Source organism: Papaver somniferum, chromosome 8, assembly GCF_003573695.1.
Source record: "Papaver somniferum cultivar HN1 chromosome 8, ASM357369v1, whole genome shotgun sequence".
Classification (NCBI taxonomy): Eukaryota; Viridiplantae; Streptophyta; class Magnoliopsida; order Ranunculales; family Papaveraceae; genus Papaver; species Papaver somniferum.
This window is the reverse complement of record NC_039365.1, coordinates 130,742,636-130,769,838: the sequence shown is the minus strand read 5'-3', so window position 1 is coordinate 130,769,838 and position 27,203 is coordinate 130,742,636. Positions and strand designations below refer to the sequence as shown.

The 27,203-nt window shown below is 35.0% G+C and overlaps 1 protein-coding gene across 1 annotated transcript; it reads right to left on the bottom strand.

Annotated features, from left to right (window-relative positions):
* Positions 1 to 17,218: 17,218 nt before the first annotated feature.
* LOC113303062 (aluminum-activated malate transporter 9) lies at positions 17,219 to 21,746 on the bottom strand. The gene is made up of 7 exons (XM_026552047.1): positions 21,621 to 21,746; positions 20,941 to 21,539; positions 20,367 to 20,504; positions 19,978 to 20,247; positions 19,524 to 19,660; positions 19,275 to 19,421; positions 17,219 to 18,319 (listed from the first exon to the last, which is right to left on the bottom strand). The coding sequence occupies exons 2-7, from the start codon at positions 21,314 to 21,316 to the stop codon at positions 17,603 to 17,605; spliced, it is 1,785 nt and encodes a 594-aa protein (XP_026407832.1). The 5' UTR covers positions 21,317 to 21,539; positions 21,621 to 21,746; the 3' UTR covers positions 17,219 to 17,602.
* Between the last annotated feature and the right edge of the window lie 5,457 nt (positions 21,747 to 27,203).

The following is a 27,203-nucleotide window of genomic DNA, read 5'->3' as shown; positions in this document are numbered from 1 at the left end:
AGTTCTCTTATGTCGAGCATGGCCAATTGAATTGATCATTTTCCAAGCGGTTAATTCAATTGAGATTTTTGGATACAAATTAATGTTTCATGTGATTTGTTAATGTCCAAAGAAATCCTTATTTTCTTATAAAAGTAAGGTCGCTCTTGTTGTTCTTTCGGGAATGACATTTTATGGGGGAGAGTTCTTAATTAAACTTGTGCTTAATTTCCAAATCTTTGTGGGGAGTGCGGCTGTGGAATATTGTAGGAGTTTTCTTGTATCTTTATAAACTCCTTGATGAATACACTAAGTTTCGACTATGTGAAATCATCGAAACAAGTTGATATGTTGTTCTATTTTGGTCATGAAGTACCTATATGAAATTTTCATGAGGATCCAACTAGTTTTCGCACCTTTACCTATTTATATTGACAAAACGGGGGAGAATTAATGTGTAGTTCACACTACAAATAAATATGGTTTACGGATCATTATGTAAGGGGGAGTGGTTGTCATTGTGAGATGAATTATTGACTAAGGGGGAGTGATACATATCACCATAGTATTGTTGTCAAATTTGTGATACAATTGAACTTTGATGTTGTGTAATAATGCTATGACACTATATAACAATGATTGAGAGCAACTGTATTCTCATTGTTATAGCTACAGATCTTCAACAACTATGATGCTGAGTTGAACACATTTAGAATCATTGGAGTACTTGGAAGTGACGAAGATTTCGAGTAATGTTGAAGAACCAAGGAGATCAAGCATTTGGATGAGAAGATACAAAGTTTATTTTTTTTTGTAATCCATATGTATTGATAGTTTTGTCACTAAAATTGACAAAGGGGGAGATTGTTAGAGCATTGCTCGGTCGAACTCGCAAGCGTTGCTATCTCAAGCTTGTTTGTCAATGTTAGTGATCAAAACTATAAGTCTTGATTTATAGTCTACTTATAGTGATGTCTCGGACTAAGATAAATTGTGTAGTTGAGCATTAGACTTCATGGAGTTCATCAATTGAAGACGAAGAACTACTAAGGAGAGCTTGTGGAACTTCATCAACAAAAGGTATGTGGAGACTAAAACTCATCTATCACTTGGAAAGTCTATTTCTAATCTATCTCCGATATTGATACAAAAGTCGTATTAATATATAGTATTCGATTATGCACATTTGAGATTTCGAGCTGAGTTTAATGATAAGCATGTAAATGCTACATTTTATACCCATATTTATATTAGTTAGGACTTGATATTTTGTCTAATGAAATTATTTTAATGCTTTTTGTAGAAAGTACTCGCGAATTCGATCACTGAAAGATATGGCTAATTAGAGTGTAGAATGACATTTGCGATTCGAGTTACTCATGCTGTTATCCACGGAAAGAACCTTGAATGTGATGGCCTGGTAATTTTATATATCAGCATTACTCGAGCTTTACCACTCAAAACATCTAACACATATTCTGGAATTATCGTGGCCTGTTCAACCGTGCCAGCTGGCCCATGTTGAGTCAAATGATTGGTGATTGTCTCGACTACAGATGGTGGAAGTGATGGCAGCAACGATGGCTAATTTCTGTGCAGCAGCTGATACAGATGTGAATGGAGAAATATCTTTCTCGTGGTGCTATACATATGTCTAGCCAGCGGGATTAATTTCAATCTAAGAAGTTCAGTGGAGGAAGGTGCTTAAAGGATATGCAAGTTGGAGTTGTAGTACTCGATTGAGAAAGCTTTGACAACAACCAAAGAAGCCTGGTGATGGACTTCGTTTGGGGTATCAAGAGACAAACATCGAGATTATGCTAATGGTTGCGAGATGCCTGCAAAGTGGAGATGTTTGCTGGATGAAATTTCATTATGAATACAGTGCAGGCGATAACGTTCACTGGTACTTTATATAGGGTTGTAGTACTGTAAAATGGTATTGCTCGGAGTCTGCAGTCGGCAGTGGTCTGGAACTGAGTTCAATTAGCAGATCGTAGTTCTCGAGAATCTTGACTGGGTCGGAATAATGAATGGCATGGTTTTACATTCTCATACTGGTGATGCTCTTGGCAGTTGTATAAAGATTTGAAGACGAGAGTGAAGACGATCATAATGCATGCTGGAATCAATCCTCGTCAGCTTTTGTATCCGAGATGGAAAATGGTTGATTTTGGTAAAGATGATAATGGAGATGGTGCCGAGTTAAGGTCTGTATGCTGGTTGGAGAGTATCGTTGTCGAAATCAGATGGGGTTGATTTTAATCGAAGGAACTCTTATCATCTCAGTTTATTGGCAGCAACAACAATGGAAGAACGTGACTGTATACAGAGGCTGAAGTCGAGAGTTGTGGTCTGATTTTATGCCGGACAATGAAGTGATGATGTGTTTAGCCTGGTTTTCCATGTGTTTACCTTTGCAAATCGAGGGGTCTGTGGTTCGTTCATGTTGCAGCTTGGAAGATAGAGCGAAAAGAAATCAGTGATAAGAAGATGAAGTTAGCTTCGAATCAGAAGTAGTTGAATGGGTTTCGTCGTCTGAAATGAAGTAGTTCTCGTCTGGGACGGAGTTTGGTTGGCAAATGTTAGATGGTGGCCGTACGTAGACTTGCAGATATAAAATGGAAGAACAGGTGATCAACTACCTTGGTTTTGGACTGTACGAGGCTGGTTTGAATCAGCTGAGATGTCAGAGAATGAGATGATTTTGTATCTCAGTTGTGATTTGTAAGACCTTTGAGAACCGGTCGAGCAAGCTGAAAGAAGATGGTGTCCTGAATGTCACGGAGACAAGTGAGAATGGGTGATCTCGCCGGACTTTGGGAGCTGATGGTCAGATGGTTTTATAAGAGCCTGGATTTTGAAGGAACTGGATCAGTATTGGATTTGGGCCCATTAAGAAATCCTGCTAGGTCTTGTTAGACTCTGGCAGATGCTATAACAATCGAAAAGACGAGAAGAACAGGGTGAGGGCCGTTTGGGAGACGACAAGGAAGCCGCGGCTGCACTGCCCTAGAGAAGACTAGGGTTTGAGTTTATTTCTCATTTTGATTAGCTATTGATTTTTTTATTTGTTTATGGTTTTTGGGAAAGCCATGTCGAGCTAATCCATGTTAGGGTGAAAGGATGAACTCGTAGTTTGTTTTATTTGTGTTTTTGAAACAAGGGTTTTCTATAATATGAGCTTAATGATTATGGTTTTGTCTCTCTATCAATGTTTTACCTTCTAGCTATACTTTTCATGTTCTATGCCATGTATAGTCCATAGTTAGATTAGTAGAAGAACTCATTGAACCTTAGCAATAATTGTATTATGAATTTCATTTGACTAGTTATGCCATGTATATCTAGTGCTTAAGAATTCTACTTTAAGGTGAGAACAAACAATTGTTTTGATAATTCTTATCAACGATTTTTTAACGAAATATTTTCCATGTATGAGTAGCTAGGTTTGCGATTCTACATGAGTAAAAATTGAGACCCTTTGTGATTGAATGCAAGTAACTCACCTACAACGGATTCCCGGATCCTTAACACTTTCACATCCTTGGTTACGTCTTTATTATTTTGCTTTCATTGTTTCATAAACTTCTAAAATATTGAATCCGATTGGTTAGTTTTTGGTATTAGTGGTAGTAGTATTTTCACACTCCTCGTGGGAATGACCTATACTTGTCATTGTCTACTAGTTAGACTCTGTGCACTTGCAGTATTTTATTGTAGGTTTCCCAACCTACCATTTAACTCGCTTACATATTTCTCGAAATATGTGTTGTTAAGATTTCGCTTCAACCAAGTTCATCTTATATTCTTGACAAAAGTCAAAAGATGATCATGTGAAAATCTCCGAGTAACATCTTACATGGTTTGTGTGATACAATCATTTGGTGTAGACTTGGAATGTTTCGTAATGATTATTTCAATAACTTGAAAATTGCTTTGATGCTAATAGTTCGTGAAAATAACTATTGTCATCCTCTAAGAATGTTTCGATGATTGAAATAGAGTTTAGAACATTTAAGCATCGTTGGATTATAAACATAGTATGTATTCTTGCATATATGTGATCCATGACCAGAACTATAGTATGCATACCCGTATGCGTACCTGTTAGTTGTGAAATTCCGAATACGTAAGTACACATACCCGTAGCGTACTGGCGAAGGGTTTGGGTCCGGGAATTTCTGCTGTGTTTGGAAGTATGCGTACCCGTTTGCATACTGGCGAACCCAAACTCAGACCGACTACTTAAGTATGCGTACCCGTTTACATTCTTGAGTGGTTAAAGTTCTAAAATAGGTTTATTCATGAACTAATACATTTATATAATAAGAATGCATTCTTTACAAACCGTGGCTATAGTGTTCATGAATTGATTCGAGTGAATTAAACCTATTTTGCTTTAATTGTGTTCTTGTATACTTCTATGAGAATATAGCAATTGAACAACTCTGTAACTAGTTTCATTTGAGTCATTTGAACTAGTTATGGTTAAGATGAATAAGGTTGATATGAGAGTGCTCATATAGCTAACTTTGGTTAACTACTGTTGAGCCAAACTAGTGTACACGTTTAGGTACGGTTACTCAAACATAAATGAAGGTACATTTCATTTGTGTATAACAAGCTAAGTTCGATCTAACGGTTGAAAGATATTATCTTGAATCTAATCAGTTTTTCATCTAACGGTGAATATTGAATGCTTTGTTACCAAGGTAACTTAGATTGCAAACCCTGATTTTAAAATTATATAAAGGAGAACTCTAGAAACTTGGAAACCTAATCCCCACACCTCCTGTGTGATACTAGTTGCGACTAGAGTCAATTTTCCTTTAACCTTAGGTTTTTCAAGAAACCCTGTAGGTTAACGACTTGAAGACTTCGTTGGGATTTTGAAGCCAGAACCAACTATATTCTCTGTAGTTGCGTGTTCTGATCTTACTTTTACTACCGTGATTGAGTATTATCTTTGCTAAGATTTTCTTGAGATTTATCTCCGATAGGTAAGATTAAAAGTAGTCACAAACATCTTCGTCTCATCGTTTGTGATTCCAGAATATATCGTTTCGCTTCCACACGATTAAGATTATTGTGAGGTGATTGATAATACTAGAATGTTCTTCGGGTATACAAGTCCGGTTTATCAATTGGTTCTTGTGCACCTTGATTTATCAAAAGACGGAACAAAACTCGTAGGTATATCTGTGGGAGACAAATTTATCTATTCCAATAGACTTTTCTGTGTGAGCCAAATTTGTTTATCAAGTATTCGACTTTAGGTCGTAGCAACTCTTGGTTGTGGGTGAGATCATATAAGGGAATCAAGTGCGTAGAATGCTTCTAGGGTTCAGATACGTAAGGAGCACAATTGTACCTTGATCAGTGTGAGATTGATTAGAGCTCAACTACATTCCAGTCCGAAGTTCATTGGTAGTAGGCTAGTGTTTGTAGCGGCTTAATACAGTGTGGTATTCAAAGCTAGACTAGGTCCCGGGGTTTTTATGCATTTGCGGTTTCCTTGTTAACCAAACTTCTGGTGTCTGTGTTATTTCTTTTTCGCGTTATGTTTTGTTATATAATTGAAATATCACAGGTTGTGCGTTAAGTTCAATTAGTTCTTGAATCCGACCTTTGGATTGTTGATTGAATTGATTGACACTTGGATATTGGTTTGTGATACCATCCAAGTTATTTCTCTTATTCAATCGGGCTCGCAAATTCCTATTTGTTTGATTGCAGATTGAATTGAGAAATTGAGATATAAAATCTTTGATATACTTTTCTATAGATTGAGTCTGACTGGCTAGTTGATTCTCTTGAAACTATTTTGGAGTTTTTCTATTCAGATTGTTGAACGAAATATTGGGTGTGGTTGTTAGACCCCCGCTTTTTCAATATCATCTAAATTAAAGTTGATATGTGTTCCTTTTAAGTCTTGAAGTATCTTTTGTTAGAGTTCATTACGATCCCATATTTTCGTACCTTTGCCAATTTTTATTGACATAAAGAGGGAGAATTAGTTAGTAGTTTCGCACTACATATATATGGTTTACGGATCATTATGAGGGGGGGTGGAATCAACATCTATAGGTTTCACCTATTATGCAAAAGATGTAGTATTGAATAAGGGGGAGAAACATATTACCGTAGTATTACTTCGAAGTTGAGATACTATTGAACTTTGGAAAAGATAATAATACTATGTTTCTATATAACGATGATTGAGAATATTTGTTTTCAAAGTTTTTATTGCTGCAGATCTTCAACAACAACGATACTGAGTTGAACACGTTCAGAATCATTGACAACTTAAAGTAACGAAGAATTCAATGAGTTGGAGAACCAAGGAAATCAAGTATGATAGATTCTGATGTTTTGAAGCTTTATTCTTCAATCCATATATATTGATAGTTTTGTCACTAAAATCGATAAAGGGGAAGATTGTTAGAGCATTATCGGTCGAACTCACAAGTATTGTTATCTCAAGCTTGTTGTCAAATTTAGTTGATCAAAACTATATATTGATTTCTAGTCTACATTTAGTCATATCTCGGATTAGGATAAAAGTGTGTAGTTGAGGACCATATATCACTACGTTTTACTGTTTGAAGGCGAAGATCAACTGAAGCTTTTTGAGAACTACATCAACAAAAGGTAAACGAAGACTGAACCACCTATTACTCAAGTTTTCACCTTTATATCTATGAGAATTTATCGTATGACTAAAGTAGATTTTACATGCACAACAAAAATTTCAAGTCAAGTTTATCTTGATTAATTATTCTCGAAATATGTTGACTAAGCTTAAGAACATTTTTTCATACTTGATGAATTTGGTTAAGAACAATTTATTGTTTATGACCTAAATCGTGATTCAAGATTATCATGTGAAAATAGCATGGAACAGTGATATGTATCATTGATGTTATTCGAGAATGTTTCAAATTGATTATTAGAGAGATATATACCTAATTTAAATATGGATACAGGATAATACGCATATCAGCTTACATATGGGAGCAACTGTTGTAGGTACGGAGCCGCAATACATGTACCTATTACACTTACCGGCGTAGCTATAGTTCGGCAACAACTTTTGGTATACATACCAAGTATGCAACCATAAAAAGCTTGTTGACTCGTGAACTTGGTACGCATACCCAATATGCAAACCGAAAAAGATCTGTTAAATCCTGAACCAGGTTGGTGCACATACTCAGTATGCAAACCAGAAAAAGTCTGTTGACTTCTAAACCAGGCTAGTGCGTATACTATGCAAACTGGAAAAGACCTGTTGACTCATGAACTCGTTTTTTTTAAGGGTATATAAACCCGGTACACATACCACGATAAAATAACTCACGAACTGGACAGTAAGTACACGTACCAGGTACACATACTTACCCAGTCGAATATTTTTAGATGCATCAGAATTATTTATATGACATAATCGGTATTTGAACGACTCTTTAAAAAACACATTTGATCACATTATAACCTATGGTTGTGATCAAGATTAAAATCTTAAATGTTACATGAAAATGGTTAAGCGTATAGTTCGTTTGGCTAGGTTCGACTAACCTTTCATGAACAAGTCATTGTAAACAGTTCGGTTACGGTTCATACTAAACAGAGTGTATATTTTTATGTTTTGTTAATCTCAAATCAAATATTCATCTAACGGTGGATATTGATCGCTTGATTTCAAAGCTACCTTACCTTACATCTAAAGCAACCTTTGATTTTGAAAGTCTATATAAGGAGAACCTCAAGCAACTGGGACCTTGAATACCCAACACTTTTTTTGTGTGTCCTAGTTGTAAACTAGGGTCGTCCTCTCATTTAAACCTTTTTAGGTTTAGAGACTAAAAAGACTTCACCTAGGGATTCGTGAAGCCAGGTCCAACTATATTTATCTTGATAGTTCGTGTATCCTGTTCTTGATACTGATTGTTGAGTCTCACTCTGATCAGGCGAGATAGATGAAAATCGCAAAGTTCTTCGTCTCGTACTTTGTGATTCCATAGGTATATTCCTCCATAATGATTCTTTGTTGAAATCGGAGTAGGAATTACTTGTGAGGTGAATAATAATCTAGGCTGCTCTTCGGGAGTCGTAATTATCGGATTTTGAGGTTTGCTAGACTTTGTCTATTGCAAAGATTTTCCTATCTCACCTTGATCTTTGATCAAAACGGAAATCACATATAGGCTTATCCATGGGAGGCAGATTGGTTTAAAGTCTTCAATTGAGTTGAAGCAACTCTTAGGCTGTAAAGTACGTCAGCTAAGGGAATCAATTGTGTAGAGTCTTGCAATATTCAAGAGGCGTAAGGAGCACGACTATAATAGAATTACTATGATGGTGGATTGGTCTCAACTATATTCCAGTCCGAAGTTATTTGTAATAGGATAGTGTCTGTAGCGGCTTAATACAGTTTGGTGTTCAAATCTGGACTAGGTCTCGGGGGTTTTCTACATATGCGGTTTCCACGTTAACAAAATTTCTGGTGTCTGTGTTATTATTTTTTTCTGCATTATATTGTTTATCTTTATAATTGAAATATCATAGGTTGTATTAAATCAATAAAAGTAGATAATCCATCGCAATTATTGGATACGACTTGATTGATCTTGGATATTGATCTTTGGAATCGTCAAAGTACTCTCACGTATAATCAGGTTCACGGACTTGTCTCCGTTTATATATTGATTGTGGGAGAAATATATATAAACTTTTAATATAATTCCTAATTGAAATTCATTAAGTTGTAACTCTCGAAGTTGTATTTGAGTTTAGTCCATGCAGGTTTCCTAAGAAAAAGTTGGTGGTGTATTTTGATACCCCCGTATTTTCAATGACCATATCTTAGCTAGTTTTCTGCTATAGCAAGTTTGAACTCGCAAGATGCAAATTTTCTTATAGTAACTGATTGATTGTGTTTACTTCTTGTAGTGTGTATTTTGATTTTGTTTACTATCTCTTGAACAAGAATGGTCTATTAGTTCCACACACTACTACTGACCAAGGTAACTGAATACCTAGGTCCTTAGCTAAGAATCTTTGAAAATTATTCAGCTAGTGGTGTCTTACTTTGTTGTTTAAGGATTGTATAATGTGGCTTTTTGAACAAGAACTAGTGCTAGGTCTTTTTTTTTACTAGTGGTAAATATTAGAAATGCATATTGAAAGTTGAAATTATGTTAAGGGCCGAAGTAATGGCGATCCATATCTTTCTACGGTATCATTTTTGATTCTTGATACTTCAATTACTCATCTATAGCTTGTAGTAAATGGTGTTTGTATGATAGTGTTTTTCTAATTGTTGTACATCCATAGAGGTCCATCTAAAAACATATTCACTTTTAAAAGATTTTTCACATTTTTTTTATACTTCAGTGATGTTGACACCTTTTTTTTGTCGTAGGTGTGTTGTTCAGGAATTGTTGGCTCGGTTTATCATCCGGCCGGATCTCGTTTTGCAGTTGTCTTTATGAACCTTGGAACTTAGATATATGACTTGTATGAATCCTAGAAGTATTATTGGGTTTGATATTTATTTTCTTACCTTTTTAAAGAATTTAAATAAAATTAAGATAATAAAAAAGTTAACTTATGACTTAGTTAACCGGCTGTTGAGATGAGCCAATAGGATCATTTTGTTTTGTGCACACTCTTTAAAGGAGTGTGCACAAAATTGGACTCCTGGGTGATGTATTCGTCTAGGAAGGTTAGTCCTTTTAGATGCTAAAGCCGGAATAACAATATTGACAACCCAGTTCATAGTGATTCACGCGAGCTCATTATACACAACCATCTTGGAGCAAAAGTGAGTACACCGCATGAAGGTGATACCATCAAAATTTTACTCCTCATCAGAAAGTGTGGTGAGGTTAGGAGGAGATGTCAGAAAATCTGTGTATAAAGAGACTCTTATATCCGGATAAATTTTTGAGGGGGGTTTTTTGATGGGGGCATGGAGGACAAATCAAATGTTAACATGTGTTTTTGGAGATGATATTGGTACTTAATTGATTGTATTTTATCATTAATATTTTTGGAAACAGAATTTGCTGAAACAATTATTAAGGAAAACACATGTCAACGTTTGATTTGTCCTCCATGCCCCCATCAAAAAACGCCCCCATCAAAAATTTATCCCTTATGTTCGATGAAATTTATCCCCACTTGCCTTGTTCCTGACAGTTAAAGTTATCTTCTTTTTTTTTGATAAAAAAGAAATTTTATTGCAGTTTAGCTTAAAGCATTAGCATTGTCTTTAGCTAGAAGACTACAAAACTCTAAATTTAAAGACTTATATACTTCAACATTAGAGCAAGTTTTATGGTGGAATCCATCCATCTTCCATCTTCCACGCCACCTAGCATTTGGAATTGTGGATGAAAGTGCAAGTGTTATGGTGGAATTGTAGAAACGGTAATAGAAATAGCGCCTAACGCTAATAAGAATAACGTCTTGAAAACGCTAGAATGAATAGCGATCGACAATAAAGAGAATAGCGCTCGGCGCTATTTGAACTTGCTTTTTATGTTTTCAATTTTTATATAATATAAACAGTGGGCCTATTAACATTCACGTGGCAGAGCCACATAATAAACAAAATTCCCAGGTCATACTTTAACTGTTGCAACTTTATATTTAAAATGATTAGACAAATTAAAACGCTACATGTATATAAGACTAATTATTATATACCAAATTAAGAAACGAATATGACGTATCTTTTGGCTAGTTTTTAGGACGCTATTTTCATTAGCGTTTGACGCTATTCTTAATAGCGTTTTTTGTCTTGTACTCCGCTATTCTGAATAGCATTTTACGCTAATCAGATTAGCACTCAAATGGATTCCACGGGACCTTCTATAAAACCATGGAACACTGCTTGGAATTTTCATGAAAAACACCAATTTGGAAGCCACTAGACTTGACATTCCATGGTTTTTCCACACTTGGAATAACTTGGATTCCACCATAAGACTTGATCTTAGAAGCTATCTCTCTTACAGACTTGGAAATAAAATATGCTACTTGGTTGTCATCTCTATTAATAAAAGTAAAAACACATTGATTAAAACTTGAGATTAAATGTTTTATCTCCGTTATTATGTTCCTGTTCTCACATTGTACTAGTAAAGAAAGACCAGTCATGGATTGTATGACTAGCTTTGCGTCTGCTTCAACATGTATCTCTGTCAGCTTCTTTTACTTTTCCCATGATAAAGCTTCACGCACTGCCATACACTCTCCATCTTCTGGACTTAATGCTCCATTTGCATAATTCCCTTTGATTCCATGGAAGGTACCTATGTGGTCACGCATAACAAGACCAGTGCCTAGTTGGTTAGTAAAGAGATTAAATGAAGCATCAATATTAATTTTCATGACTCCAGTTAAAGGTTTTTCCCAATGAGATTGTTTATCAGCATATTGGGAAGTTAAAATAGATGCAGTATCATGCAAATGAGATGCTATGTGATAATGTGTTTTATGCACAGATGTTACAGGGTTTAGAGTTACTCCCTGAAAGACTACATCACATCTGTCCTTCCATATAATCCAAGCCCCAATCATAAGTGTATATAAAAACTTCTCATCAACTGTTGAATTATCATTGAACCAACTTATAACCCATTCTGACACATTGCTGCAGTTCTATTTAACTGAGTCAATATTAATATTGATCTCTCTCCAGACTTTCCTTGCATGCCTGCAATAAAAAATGATGTGCTCCATAATTTCTTGACTATGGACACAAATGTCACAATGTGTGTCCGTATCTGCATTATATCTGGCTAGCATGATCTTAGTAGAATTAATATCTCTAATGCATTTCCAAGCAAATAATTTTACCCTGTGAGATTTACCACACTTCCATAAAGCTTTCTAGTTCTTGTTGCACACTGCAACTCCATTAACTTGAACTTCACTATTAGACATAATTAACTGTTTGTACGCACTTTTAACTGAGAATTTACCATCTTTTGCAAGCATCCATATCATTAAATCTTTCTTGGACTTGTCAATAAAGAGAGATTGTATTTTCCTTGAAGTATCAGCATCAAATAAATGATCAAGAAGAGATGTGTACACATCTCCATAAAGCATCAGTTCAACTACCTCTCCATAAAATCTGAAAGAATCATACCTGGAATACATCTTTCTAGCCAGATTTTTTTTTTCTCACCATTTGCAAGCCCTTGGTGATACCATTCCAAGTATAGGAACAATTTTTAGCTTCAATCTGTTGATGAATAATATCTCCAGTTTTAAAATATTTGCTGCCTAACACTTGGACCATTAAGAGACTTGATTCATTAAAAATTCTCCAAGCTAACTTAGTAAGAAGTGCTAAGTTTAGATTTTCTAAATCTCTGAATTGTAAGCCCCCTATATATTTAGAGGTGCATACATTGTGCCAAGCTATGGGATTTGATCCTTTATTTGACTTATGACCCCAGAAGAATTTTCTCTCTATAGCAGTGAGCTGATTAATAAGATTATTAGGTAACTTGAAAGTGCCCAATTGATAAACTGGAACTGAATTTAAAACATGCTTGATCATAGTACATCTTCCAGCTTGAGAAAGATTAATAGAATACCAAGTAGAGAACCCTGTTTCAAAACACTCCTTCATGCTTTTGAAAGACTCTTGTTTAGAATGCCCAATAATGAGAAGTGAACCAATGTATTTTTCCTTGGAATTCATTGTCTTGACTCCAAGAATATTTGTGAGAGCTGCTGCAACTTCAGGTTTTATTTTTTTACTGAAATGAACTGCAGATTTATCAAAACTGATCACCTGTCCTGACTGAGTGTTGAAATCATGAAGTTACTCCAGAAGATTGTTAACTGGAGTTAGATTAGCTTGAGTAAAAATCAAGCAGTCATCTGCAAAAAGCAAATGATTGATGGTTGGAACAAGAGTGGCCAATTTAATACCTTTAATTTTTTTGTTCTGCTGAGCAGCAGTGAGATGCCTTGAATGAAATTTCATGGATAAAATGAAAAGATAGGTAGAAAGAGGTCTCCCTACATAATGCCTTTAGTTGGGGTGAATCCCTCACGGGGACTTCCATTGAGCATTACTGACGAAGATGTGGTGCTGATACATTGATATACCAGATTGCAGAAGTCTTCACAGAAGAACTTTAATTAAAAAAGACCATTCTAGTATGTCAAAATCTTTTGACATGTCTAGTTTAAGATCCAACCAACCAACTTGTCCTCTTTTCTTTTTCATAAAATGAATTATTTCTTGAGCTATAATTGTGTTGTCTTGAATGAGCCTACCAGAGACATATGCAGCTTGAAAAGGTGACATAATTTTAGTCATTAAAGGATTCATTCTATTAACTAGAATCTTTGAGGTAATCTTGTAAGAAGTATTACACAAACCTATAGGTCTGTAATCCGCTGCAGAAATGGACTTTTTCTTCTTTGGTATGAGTGAGATGTAAGTCTTGTTTATCTGTCTTGAAATATGTTTAGTTTCAAAGAATCTAGTAACCATTGACACACATCATTCCCAACTGTGTTCCACTGACTTTTAAAAAAGCCATCTTGAAATCCTTCTGGACCTGGTGCACTCTAATTTTCCATACTTCTTAGAGTATCAAAGACTTCTTGAGATGTAGGAATACTGGTAAGGCAGTTATTGTCATCTTCAGTGATAATTGTTGGCATATATCATACGTGACTTCTTCGAGAATAGGATTAGTTGTTGTACTCATTTGTTTGATGTGTTGAGTCAAGTGAAATGAAATTTGTTCTCTTGTTTAAAGCCAGATACCATCATGATCTTGTATGGAATCAATGTTAGTCATTGTTATTCTTTTGTTAGCTTTAGTATGGAAGTACTTGCTGTTGTAGTCCATTTTCTATAAGAAAGTGTCTCTGGACTTCTGCTAGTAAAAATCAGTTTGAACTATGTGCCATTTGTTCAGTTCATTGTTGATGTTGATGATGTTATCTTGTGCAGTTGAATCCTGAGGACCTTCTTGCATAATATTTAGCTCCCTTTGTAGGTTGTCTACTTTTTGATTGATATCACCAAAATGCTCCTTATTACAGAGAGAAAGTTTTTTCCTTGTAATATGAAGTCTTGTAACTAACTGAAAAGCAGGTGAGCCATCGACACTAGAATTCTAAGCATTAGCAATAATAGTGGCACAGTTTGCATCATTCAACCAAGTCAAGAAGAACTTAAAAGGTTTACAACAATTTGGAATAGTTGAGTCAGTTACTAACATTATTGGACTGTAATTTTGGAACAGTTGAGTCAGTTACTAACATTATTGGACTGTGATCACTGCCTACTTGGGTTAAGTGCATGAGTTTAGAATTGGGGAAAAAAACATTCCAGTTACCATTTCCTAATGTCATATCTATTCTAGATTTTTTTTAACCAGTTCCTATGTTGTTATTGGTCCAAGTGAAATCCTTACTAACATAGCCAATATCTTCTAAGACACAATCAGAAACAATGCTATTAACAAGACCATCAGAAGAAGAAGAAGCCCCACATCACTATCAAAAAGATGAAAGTTTAGGTCTCCTAAAACTATCCAGGTATTGTTGTTGGCTCTACTAATTTGATGAATAAAACCCCATTGTTATTTTTTCTTGTTGTAGTTATTATAACCATACATGTAAGTAAGTAGAAATTATGGCTTACTAGGATCAGTCTGCACTACTACATTGAACATATTACTAAAAGTATCTACTATATCAGAAGTAAAGCCATCCTTCCAAAGTAAAGTAAGACCACCAGAGATCCCTACAGGTTCTATATATGCACTATTTGGGTATTTAAATTGCTTTAGAAGAGGGTTACATTTTTCTTGGCTTATTTTGCTTTCACAAAGGAATATGATGTCTGGGTTTTTTGATCTTATTAAGTCACTCAAGTGGTTTCTAGCATTGGATTTAGTGAATCCTTGAACATTCCATGAGATGATTTTCATGGTAAACACTTCACTCTCACTTTGATTTATGACAGTTTTTAGAGAAATCAGAGCACATAAAAATATAATGCTTATTTTGTGAAAACATTTTAATGCCATGCAAAGTTGTAATATGCCTGAGATCAAAGTTACGTGCTAATTTAGGATTGCAATTAAGATGATTAGAAAGAACAACTCTAAATAAATAGGAAATAGAATTTAAAATTCCAAGAGATATTTTGTATAGTTGTATCTCCGTGTGTGAATTGACAGCTTGATTTTCTTTCTCTATTACCCGTTGAGATGTTTGATTGTCTGTGTTGATATCAGAAGCATTGATAATAGAACCGTTATTATTTTCTTCATCAGCATGGCCTTCAATAACTCTGATTCTTTTTCCTAGCCTTGTTGCTTCATCATCTTCACTTTCTCCTCTACCAAGAAAAAAATCTATATTCATGATTTCACCGTCCTTTGGAGGAATGAATGATGTAGTTTTGGTGTACTTTTTTGGATTGGACTTTATTTATGGAGCTTTATTAGTAGAAATTTGTGTAACATTTTTCCTTATATTGTTGGCTTTCCCAAAGAAGTATGGCTTCTCATGTGCTTTGGCTAAGAAATTTGTTGCATCTTTGCATGCACATTTGCAGTGTTTGATAACATAGCAATCAGTACATATACTAGGTGGCTGCCTTTCATAGAAAAAATTGATCCATCGGATTATCCCAGCATTAGTGATAGATTTCACTCATCTTCTCAAAGGAAACGAGAGATCTATATTAACACAAACTTTAACTGGATCACTTCCGACTGAAACTACATCTTTTGGTTCAATGGCAATGACATCCCCCATGATACTGCCCATTTTGTAACTGAAGAAGTATTCATGTGTTCTAGACTTCTAGTAATAAGAACTTGAGTTGTATCCAGAATTGTTGAAATCCCCAATGCTTATCTATATAGATCATTTCAGGGATGTTGTCATGAACAACAAGGAGATTTCTGTTGATACTCCACGGACTTTCGTTAATGACTTTGTTAAGAAGATCCTATTTGTTGAATTTGAAGATGAACATATTTGGCTCCACCTCTACTAATTTGACCTCTTCTTCAGTCATGAAAGCCTAAGTAAACTTGATGTAAGATTCTGCCACTTCTGCTTTCATTCTTCCTTCTAATATCACTTTTCCAATTGCGCTAGCTTCCCATCTTGTTTCTTCATCTTCATCATTGTTGTTAGTTTGTTGAAAAGTTACAACTTCAGTAGTGTCTCCAAGATCTAAAGTTGCTTGTTTGAACTTGTTGACAAGTTCTCCTAACTGACCTGAACTTCCCGCCTCCATTATCTTGATGAATAAAGTTTTTAGGGTTTATGCTATTGAAAAGATGAAAAGCATTATAGTTATCGGGTATAATATATTGCATAGGGTTTCGAGCAGTAATGATGGGAATATTTTTAGGATCGATATTTTTATAACCATGGTAACAAGATAATTTTTCTTTGACTCTATCTTGGAGAGTGTTGCAGCTGGCAAATAGAGAGCAGGGTAAAATCAGGTAACAAAATTGCCGTTCAAACCTGAAGTTACGGTTTTTGAATTTTTTTTGAAATTGACTCAAGGCAGGATATTCTATCAAGCCGAGTTGATATGACTTTTGATCCATCTCATACAACTGATATCATCACAGACAAATCTTGCTACCAACCGCTTAGCAACATACTCAGCAAACGCATTGATCATAACAAACGAGAAGGCAAACGCCATTACTGAAAAAATAAGTTGTAAACACATAATGGAGACACAGGAAAAAAAAGAGTTAGCAACTCATGGGTAAAGCTAAAACAAAAAGCTTTTATTTTAAAGAAAGAATGATTTATGCAGTAAGAACAGAGATGGTTAGAAACACAGGGAATCATGAAATTGATAAATGCATGAAATGGTTAGAAACACAGGAAATCATGGAAACAACAGAAGGAGAGTGTTGCAGATCAGTTCATGAATTGACAGGACAAAGGCTGAGTCGACTCAAAATTTCGCCCGATCCTCAGAGATGAGAGCGAAGAATCCAATTTTTTTTCGGACCTTACTAACAATTGTCGTTAGAAATTAGAATATCATGAAAGCATTTTTCTTTTTTAAAACCTTCATGGGCGTAGATTCCAACACCAACCCACATAAATCTGTGTGCTCAAGATAACATAGAACTGTAGAGTGCAGTCACACTGTGTGTGATAGATAGTTACCTATACTTGGACTTCACGTAACACTAGGTTTTGGGGAACTACCAACTTTTTAAAAGTTACATTCGACTTAGAATTCAGTTTCGTAACTTCGTTAGTATACAATAATATAAATACAGATTTATCATTTTTGTTTCTTGATAGTTTCTTATTTGTGCCATCCACCCACCACATCCCCCCGACCCTCTGAACCAACTGCCCAATTAGAAAAACCGGCCAGCTTGGTAAAACAAAACTCTTACAACTTCGTTGAATTTACAATGAGATGTGCTTTCATCACATCAGAATCACCTTTGAACCGAAATGGAACTTCAAGCTCACAATGTAGCTGGCTTAGTTTAGCACATACCTTAAGTAATGCATGTCAAAATTCAACCTGTTTTTTACTTGGAACTTGTCCACCAATTCTAGGAACTTAGTGCTTAAACTGTAAAGCTCTGCAAAGCCTCTTCCACCACCCCGCCACCTCCATTTCCACTGGCATTTCAATGATGGGTTCCTTGAATTTAGCAATCTCACTAAGATCTTCAAACGAATCAACTAGATTCTGAAGCCGCGCAACAAATTCAATCAATAGTGAAGCAAATGTAGCCAAAGATAAATAACTAGCACTCTCATATGTTTTAGATTCTTCTTCACCATGGGCTGCGTCGACATTGACCTCGATATGCGAGTCCCATGATATCTGTTTTGCATACTTAACAGCTGAGGGAGCAGCTGCAGGTAAAGAAGGGTTCTTGCTAGAAGGGGCTTTAGGAGCAGTTTTAGGGGCATCCCAACTTCTCGACATTGGTGGAACAGATCTTAGGTCGAGAACAGCTTCACTTCGTGATTTGGTACGGAGTGATTTAGTTTCATTAATTTCTTTCATGTTGAGAAGGTCCTCAGGATTATTTACAACCACTGGCCTTGATCCAATCTCCCAACTGTCAGCATTCACAAGTAGGTAAGATCTTCGATCTATCTTCTTCTGTAACTCTTCCACTGCCTCATGAACCTCAAAGAGAAGATCCCCCGGATTTAATCTCTCCAATTTCTTGACTTTCATGCCAAGCTCACGCAACACTTTAGCACCTTCGACACCTACCCTTTGTAGCTCACTATGAAACACTTGCCTCCGCTCTGGTGGGGCCTACCAATATGAAAGAAACAATGAGTTAAGGATCCTATGGAGGCTAACTATAATTGCATTCTCTCGTTACACATGCAACCATTAGCCATACTCATGATTAAGTGTTATTCTACTCATCATAACACGTTAACACACCTATACAAGAATTTATGTGCATAAAATGCTAATGGTGGTGAGATAACAAATAAGAATATAATGACTGAGCAAATTAATCAAGAGTGTCAGACACAGAAATAGGTACATAAATGACATAATAATCGGCCATTTGGGTACCTCTAGGTCTGTGTCCACAAGTACATCACCAAGGCAGAAGAGCACCCAATAATAGTTTTAGGTAAAGGTTCCTAGCAGAAGCTCTATTAACAGAGGAGACACCAGTGCTTGATCTAACTGAGAGACTCTGACATAGAGCCTCTGGCTCCTCTGCTAGCTTAGGTTTGCATACTGAGTTGTTCTTGTTTTCACTTATGTTTAACAGATGAGTGACGACAATAGACAAGTGGATAAAGAGTCTAATAATTTGATGAAGATATAGACAACAATGATGACCATGTAAGTGTTCAGATATATGATTTTCCTTAGGTTTGCATACTGAGTTGTTCTTGGTTTCACTTATGTTTAACAGATTAGTGACGACAATAGACAAGTGGATAAAGAGTGTAATAATTCGATGTAAATATAGACAACAATGATGACCATGTAAGTGTTCAGATATATGATTGAAACTAGAAAACAAAAGATAGATGTTTCTGGGGCATTAAGATGTTTCCATGAGTAGATATTGCTATGTTAGAACTTAAAGTGACATTGTGAAAATCGGTCCCGATCTTCTCTTTTTTTATTATTGAGACTTCATCTGATGTATTGCGAAGTAAAATTAATCCTATCAGCATGAGCAAGAGCAATTTAAAAACAGCAATGTTTCCACCTACGTATAAACAAGAGAGAAAAGCACCTGTATTTCTGCAAGTAAACAACCATGTAACGCCATGACCATGAATGCACAATGCCTCAGTGCACCACTTACTTTTACGTAATCTCTCCATGGATAATTAAACATCTTATAAGGACCATGTGGTGGTTCCCAGATTGCAAAACCTACCTGTAGAGATGACAGTAAGTTAAATAAAAAACTTAGAACAGGACACTTTTCTGGTTATCCCTGTATGGATGCATCGTCAACATAGTTTGCAATAAATCTTACCAAAGCTTCTTCTTGGCTCGTAGATTCTACAGCAGACCTGTAACCACTGTACACTGGATCATCAGAAGCTTGGTAAGTGAGAATTTTTGAAGGGATCCTCTCGTACTCAACACACTGCAAGTACCCATTAACACAACCTGCAAGAGAAAATTGTGAAGGAACATTACTCACATAAGACCGGAGCCAAAGTACCACAAAAGCATGCTGTAAAGACGAAGAGAAGGTATATTGATGTGCAAAATCATCCATTCATTAATATATGGAAGGTGCAATTCACAACCAGTTGGTGACGGCAGCCTAGAAAAAAAGGTGCAAATATATCCATGCTTCTCTGCCACGGACAATTTCATGGGAGATGAAGTTGAAGTACCTTGTTTAGGACTCCCACCAAACTTCACCTTAGACTTAAGAACTCAGCTGGGAACAATACTAAATAATAAAAAAGGAAACAAACCTTCTAAGGAAGTGGCGACACTCGAGAAATTTTTGGCCACCAAATTATGCAAATCTTCTCCAGCCCAGATGGGGTAAATACACATATTTACAACCAAACAAACTGCTGCACCGAGTGCAATCAAAACGAAACGAGTTACCGCTGTATTGACGAACTCCCCCGTCCTATATCCAGATACAGTTATAAAGCAATATGTTAACAGAAAAACCCGAAATCCATATTCATATGGTTTCATTGTGGGGTAGAGTTTCAGGAACGTAGCAACAAATCCTGGCAATCGCAAAAAATCAGAGGAACCAATAAAGAGTGTTAATTCACATAGAGAAATGGAGCAAATAAGAAAGGAAGGAATGATGAGTATGTAGAAACACTGGAGGCTAGAACCAGACCTACGATAAAGATGCTGATAACTATAAAAAGTTCTTCCCATGCTCCACAAAACTCGGATAGTTCTGCCATTGCTAAAGCAAGACCCCCCGCAGATAATGTCCCCAAACCTCGATTGAATCCTTTGCTCAGGGTTGCTCCTAAATAAGAGATTACACAATTTAAAGAACTAATCTTTAGAATGATTCATCAGCCAGACCATAATCAAATGTAATTTATGTCAAATGTACGGCCCCTGGATTACTAACGCAATTTAATTGTTACCTCCTAAGACAGCTTAAGAGACAATGATTAGTTTACTCTCCTCAGATAAGTGGTCCTAGATAAGTAGTCAAATAAACAAACATAAACTAGGTAGTCATCTTCTCTGTCTATTCTATGTTGCTTTCAATAAACTAGACAAGTGATTGTTTCACTTAATGCTCAAAAAAAAGTAATTACTCAAAAAATCCTATCTGAAGTAATCCAAAACCAATAATAAATCAAGAAACAATGACATTTGAGTGACTAGAAGATGCAAATGAGAAACTGTGAAAATAATGAAATCACTTATGTAGCTAATGGAAATTCCCTTACCAATGCTGAATTCGAAGACAACAACAACAGTAAGGATCCCCCAAACTGAATACCTGCTTAGATCTTTAAAAAAGGGTCCTTTTAAAAAGATAAGTAGAGATATTAGAACAAGAGCCAAACCCATCTTAGCAGCGAAGATAAATTTCCTAGGATCTTGAAGACCGAATTGCCATGACTTAACAGCAAGCTCTTTAAAATTTTTCCAGGTGGTTTTAATCCAATCAGTTGGTGAGGGTATACACCAACACCATCGACTTCTTTCCTCAGAACCTAACATACTACCAAATCCTAACTCAGAGAAATCACCCCTTTGAAGGAGTCTTTCCTTACTCTTCTCTGCGAAATTATACCTAAAAGATCCCATCTTGGTTGCCATTTTACTTCTCTAAAACCCCGATACTAGAAAAATTACCCAAAAAGCAAATCAGAATCCAAGTTGAAACCAAATTCAGAATGAGCGAAACCAGAACCCAAAAAAAAAAAAACAATGAGATTAAAACATTAATAAGAATACAGATTTAATTGCTATATATATACATAGAAGGCGATTTTGGAGATGGAGATTTATGTATCGGAATTGGAATGACGAATGTTTGATCCTGTAAACAAGAAACCCTAATCAAATACACAATCTGAATAGCAGAGGAAATAATACATATAGATGATGTACAGGTGGTTACAAGTCTTAACAAGAAAACGTTGACACTCCAAATAAACGCTATACATAGAAAAGGTAGAAGAAGTGTTTGATCCAATGATTCGTCAGCAGGTGAGGTGAGGTGTGCGGGGATCGTCTCATATGAGTTTAATCATTTTCAATTTTGTTTTTGTAGGAATTAACATCTGGTCTCAGAATAGCTGAGCTTTTACACTCAAGTCCTTTCATTTATATCTTTTTTACGGCTTCATACGTGCATCATTTTTTTTATTTTTTATCCGACTCATCTCCTTGTCTTATGAGTTGGAGAAATTTTATTCCCGACTCAAATGGGACTGGGTTAGATATGAGTCAAATTAAAAAAAAAAACCGTTTGACAAATGACTCGTGCCGAGTCAACGCATGAGCCAGCAAAAAAAAAAAACACCCTATAAGATAGTTGGATGTTTAAAATTCACAGTTTTTATACGACTTAATCCAAAAACTTTATGTCCCATAAAACTCAACGAAATCCTAAATGTTTAGAGTTTTCTCTGCTAGATCTGCTCTTATGGACCAGGTTTGAGCAGAAAAATCCCAAAACATCTTCTTCGTTATAGCTTTGATCATTGATTCTGTTGTGTTTTAATCGATTTTATGTCGTTTTAGGTTCGAAACTAACTTCCTTTAAAATCAATTCTAACGAGTCTTAAATTTCTTTGGTCTTGGTGTTCTAGTTGTTTTTAGTTTACTTATAAGCATTTCGACTTGCATAACTAATCTTCATCAGTCTCTCTTTGTCTTTCTTATTTCTTTTGTCATTTTAAGGTTTTCTAAGCTTTTTTTTTTTTTTTTTTTAAATATTTGGTTTTACCATTTGGGAACTTTAATTTTGCTGCTGAGTTTAAAATCTCGCAAGTGTTTGTTGATCAAAGTAATGTTTCCTGACTAAGGTTGGGAGTTTCATCATATTCTTGTACAAGTTCTAATTGATCTTCTTTTCAATAAATATTCAACTAGCAACAACATCAAATTTCCAATCAACATCATCAAACTCCATGACTCGGATCCCGATCCACACATCAACAACAACAAGATTCTCAAATACATAGATACAAGCCACTACAAGTTTCGGAATACCTATTTAGATGAAGACCCGAAAAGATCCCGACAAATTTCGTCCAATGAAAACCAAGTTAAATTATATCGGTTACTTGTGTTGTTGTTACTTAGAAAATAATCATCGACAAATGGGTTGATTTATGGGTCCTTTTATACCTCGTCACTTGTTTCTTTGAATTTTGAAAGGATCATGGAATTGATCCTAACATCTCTACTGACTCTATTGTTGTTATTTAGTTTGGAGGTGTTATCTATGATCCAACCAAAATAATTTAAACTAGTAAAGTTATCTTGGAATCAGTTAGGAATGGTACGAACTCTTTCAATTTTATTCATATACAATAATTGTGTTGCTAAGTGTTTTGAATACTTTTGTTATTTGGTTGAAATCTATATAATTGTTGAAAACCACCGATTCAATCATATAATTTGAATCGAAGAACTATTATCAATGTATATATATGATGCTTTGCCACTTTTTCAGAAAATTCCAAATATTTACGATTCAATCCAAAATGGTACATGAGGATGTCGGCATTCTTTTAGGTTAATGTCGTACATGCTTTCACGGGTAAAAATATATCAAAAAACTTAAAAAGAATATATCTTTCACATATGTACCTAAAATCCCATAGTGTAAAAGAGGCGGATAACCTCAACCCATATGAAAGAATACTCCAACATTTGTGTAACTTAAATAACGTAGCCTTTGAATAACATCAAATAGGGGATTGTACTGGTAATATAGAGACCCTTAGCCTTCAAAATCAGGGCCTTTGGTCGGTCTTTTTCCGTCTTCGGCTAGAAAGGGTTTTACTTCTGGTCGATAATTAATATATTTAATGAATTACACTCTTGTAGTTCATTTATTTAAGACTTCTACATTGTTCTCCTTTGTCTAATCTAGTTTATCTTCCAATTATCTTACATTCTTGCATTTCTACCGTAGTTATATTTGGATGTAGGTATTCTATTAATTTAACAACGAAATTTTGGCACTGAAACGACGGGATTGACTTAGATCTTTGTAATCATGAGAAAGTTTAGTTTTCAATTTTATATTTCATGTATAGATTTCATGGTTTAATTTATTCACATATTTTACTGTTTTATTTCGTTCATAGCCTTTAGTGTTTTTCATTCCATTCATATTTGTGTATGAGTTCTTCATTTGAGATACACATACACGAAAACTTATTATACACAGAAAAGGCTTTAATAATTCACTTAGCTAAGTTTTTTGTCTAAAAACTAACAACTATTCATATTACTTGAAAAGACCAGGGTAACAAGTACAACACCAACTCTTTTTCTTTTAACATATATGGACATACCTTGTATAATGTTTTCGACCCCTAAAGATTAAACATCGAAGGTTACGTTGATTATAATCTAAGTTCAACTAGGAAAATATCATAGGATCAATCAAGGTATGATTAATATACAAGTGCAATTATTTTAATAATATTATATAATTAAAATAATAATTGTAATAACACAACAAAAGATTTTGTATAACGAGGAAAAACTGTTAGGCAGAAAACCCCAATACCTAGCAGTCCAGTTTACAATATTCTTATAACTAAACCATTATACAATACCCACAATACATGCTCGAGTAGTTGAGACTTGGGACCGAACAAAAATACTCATAGTTACTCGGTTTCCTCAATATCCCTGCGCCCATAACCAATCTGGGCAGCCCATGTGAATCCCTTAGCAAAAATTCACCAATGTAAAGAGTTACTACACATTCCGCTATGAATACTCTCGCTCAACCTCAAAATTGGTCCGACCAAGATTTCTTCTAGGATATTTATCAAATAACAAAGGACATTTTGCTTGATACCAACTCAAAACAAATCACAATTAGAGATATATGATAAAAATCAGAGTCGGGGATTTTCTCTTTTTAGATCCTAAACATAAACACTTGAATCACCAAGATAAAATCATATTTTAAACTCCTTGATCAAGATCAATCAAGATACAATTACCGAGGTAATCCACTCGATTATAAGATTTACGTTTCTATAAACAAACAACTTGTCGACCACAAGATTTACGTTTATCAAAATAAATAAATCGTTAAGTATCAGTCAATCAAGTCTAGCAGATAATCACACCAATTTCAAAGTCGTTGAATCTTCAAAATCTTCAATCTTCTTAATCCTTGGAAGTAACAACCTGCACAACAACTTTATTCCTCCATAGATTTATCGCAGAATGGAGTCTGTTGATGTTGAAAAATCAATAGATGTATCAAAAAATTATGAATCATTTGAATCTATTATAGCTCGATATTCAAAGTTCTTGAATGGCCTTACAAAAAAAATCAGAAGAGAAGAACCATATAATAAACAAGAACGTTTATTGAAGATTATTATTCGTCAATTGAACAAGTACAACTAATTAAAAACTGAATAACAATCTAGTTTCCCACCAGCGGTACTACTAGTTCTCCTTGATCTAAATATTTTTATGACGTACATATAACAAGCTGACTTTAGTAAACAATTCAAGTGAGTTTTGGAACTAAAATTGACAACCAAACTTGAGATACCAACGCTTGATGGATTCCGCCAAGCAGTGATCTAATTTTATTTACGTCAAATAACTGAAAAAATTAAAATTTGTTTTCACAAACGACAATTTTTCTTTACTATAATAGAAAAGCGCAACCAAAGGCACGTAAATGTGGTAACTAAACGTATCGATCATTGATATCTGCTGGATGTAACTTTGAAAAGATAGCTCTAGCATGTACAATGTGAAAGCACTGTGATAAAAGTACCGCATGCAAATACCATCAGATAATCGTTATGGTGTGTAAATATGTTAATTAATCTCAAGGTTTCCTCACAATAATTTTGCCATACGAAGTATACTCCGCAAGTATCAATAGTCGCTAAAGAAATTAGAATTGTACATCCGACGTCAATATGTCGGATAACATACTAAATCACCGCTGCTTGTGTTTGATCAAGCGAAAAAAATATCATGTTACGAATGATGATCCATGGATACATAAATATGATTATATCTTTATATAAATAGATCAAACATACTATATAACAACAATAACTTTGAAACAAATTCCCCAGCCAATACAAGAACGACAAAAGGAGAAAACCAGATCGTATTAGAGACGATCAATTAAAAAAGATAAAAAAAATGCACTGCGAAAGTGGGGTCATCAAGAGACACATATAAACACCCGTCAACAACAAAAATCATCATGTATCCGTTGAACTACGACTAATGGAGATCAAACTACATTTTTTATACTCAGCCGTGTATACAACATGAAACATCTATCTAAAAAACAAGCAATCAACGTCGAAATATTAATACAAACAATTGCAAACGACCAGACGAGAAAACCAAAATCTCCCAAAGTACATCGCAAACACGAAACAAACACAGGGCAAGCACTAAAATAGACTCGCGACAGTTGCTAAAAAGTTAACAACTGCACCTAATTAAGTTGAGAATTACCCACGGCCATGTTAAAACAGATGTAAAAAAACTAAGATAATGGAAAAGAACATTTGTTCATGAGAGGCTGGAAGCCATGAACCCTTAACGAGAAGGTTAATAAGCATCTTACATATAGGCATACTGGTGATAAATCCCTTAATTGTACCATGTTAATGATATTCGTAAATATTATAGTAGTGTTAATAATTAAAATGCTGCAGGGATATAGAGTCAATAATGCAAAGAAACAATTTGTTTTGGTTCGTAAAAATACCCCATGTAAATACATAAACGGAGTTTCTAAACCAAGTTGCATGAAGGTAGAATACAAGATAGAAAACGATGGTACTGTTCATAAACCTTTAGAAGTTCGACATACTGTTCTTCAAAAACTACACATGCAATACCTTGCGATTCAACAATAACTACTCCTAAAAAAATAAGCAAAAGCTTTCTGCACACCTTATCTTGATGAACAAATAAGACGTTCTATAGGAATTTGAGAGACCGCGGTTCATTCTCCGTATCGGCAATTTCCAGAACCCAACCAATGGTTACTAATATCAACCAAGCCTACAAGGAAAGAAAAACTCATCAAGCAAAAAACAAATGAAGAACATGAAACATAATACAAAAATGATTAACATATAAATCTATATTCAGGATATATTGGACGATGTTTCTTCAGTAAATAGCATATATGAAATTATGGGGCTATCAGCTGGGCAGAGTTTCCTCCGTAAAGAGCATACCTGATATTATGGGGCCATCAAAGGAAACGTGATGCTCAAGACACACATGAGATAAACCATCAATACAGTTCTTCACATCTAAAAATATAGTCGAAGTAAAATTAAATCAGAACCTTATTATATAATAGTACTTTGCAGATGAATATCCTCCTTTAGAAACATATCAACCAAACACAATACCACGAGTAGAACCTTCTTATCATTCAAATTGATAAGTAGGAAGAAGACAAAGGATAAGAAAAAATAAACAACAAGAGTAAATTAAATAATAG

Excerpts from the sequence above, each read along its gene's own strand:
- LOC113303062 (XM_026552047.1), bottom strand. The coding sequence starts at position 21,316 with ATGGCAACCAAGATGGGATCTTTTAGGTATAATTTCGCAGAGAAGAGT. Across the intron at positions 20,248-20,366 it reads TATCAGCATCTTTATCGTAG|GATTTGTTGCTACGTTCCTG; the intron begins GTCTGGTTCTAG and ends TGCGATTGCCAG. Across the intron at positions 19,661-19,977 it reads TGTCGCCACTTCCTTAGAAG|GTTGTGTTAATGGGTACTTG; the intron begins GTTTGTTTCCTT and ends TTTCTCTTGCAG.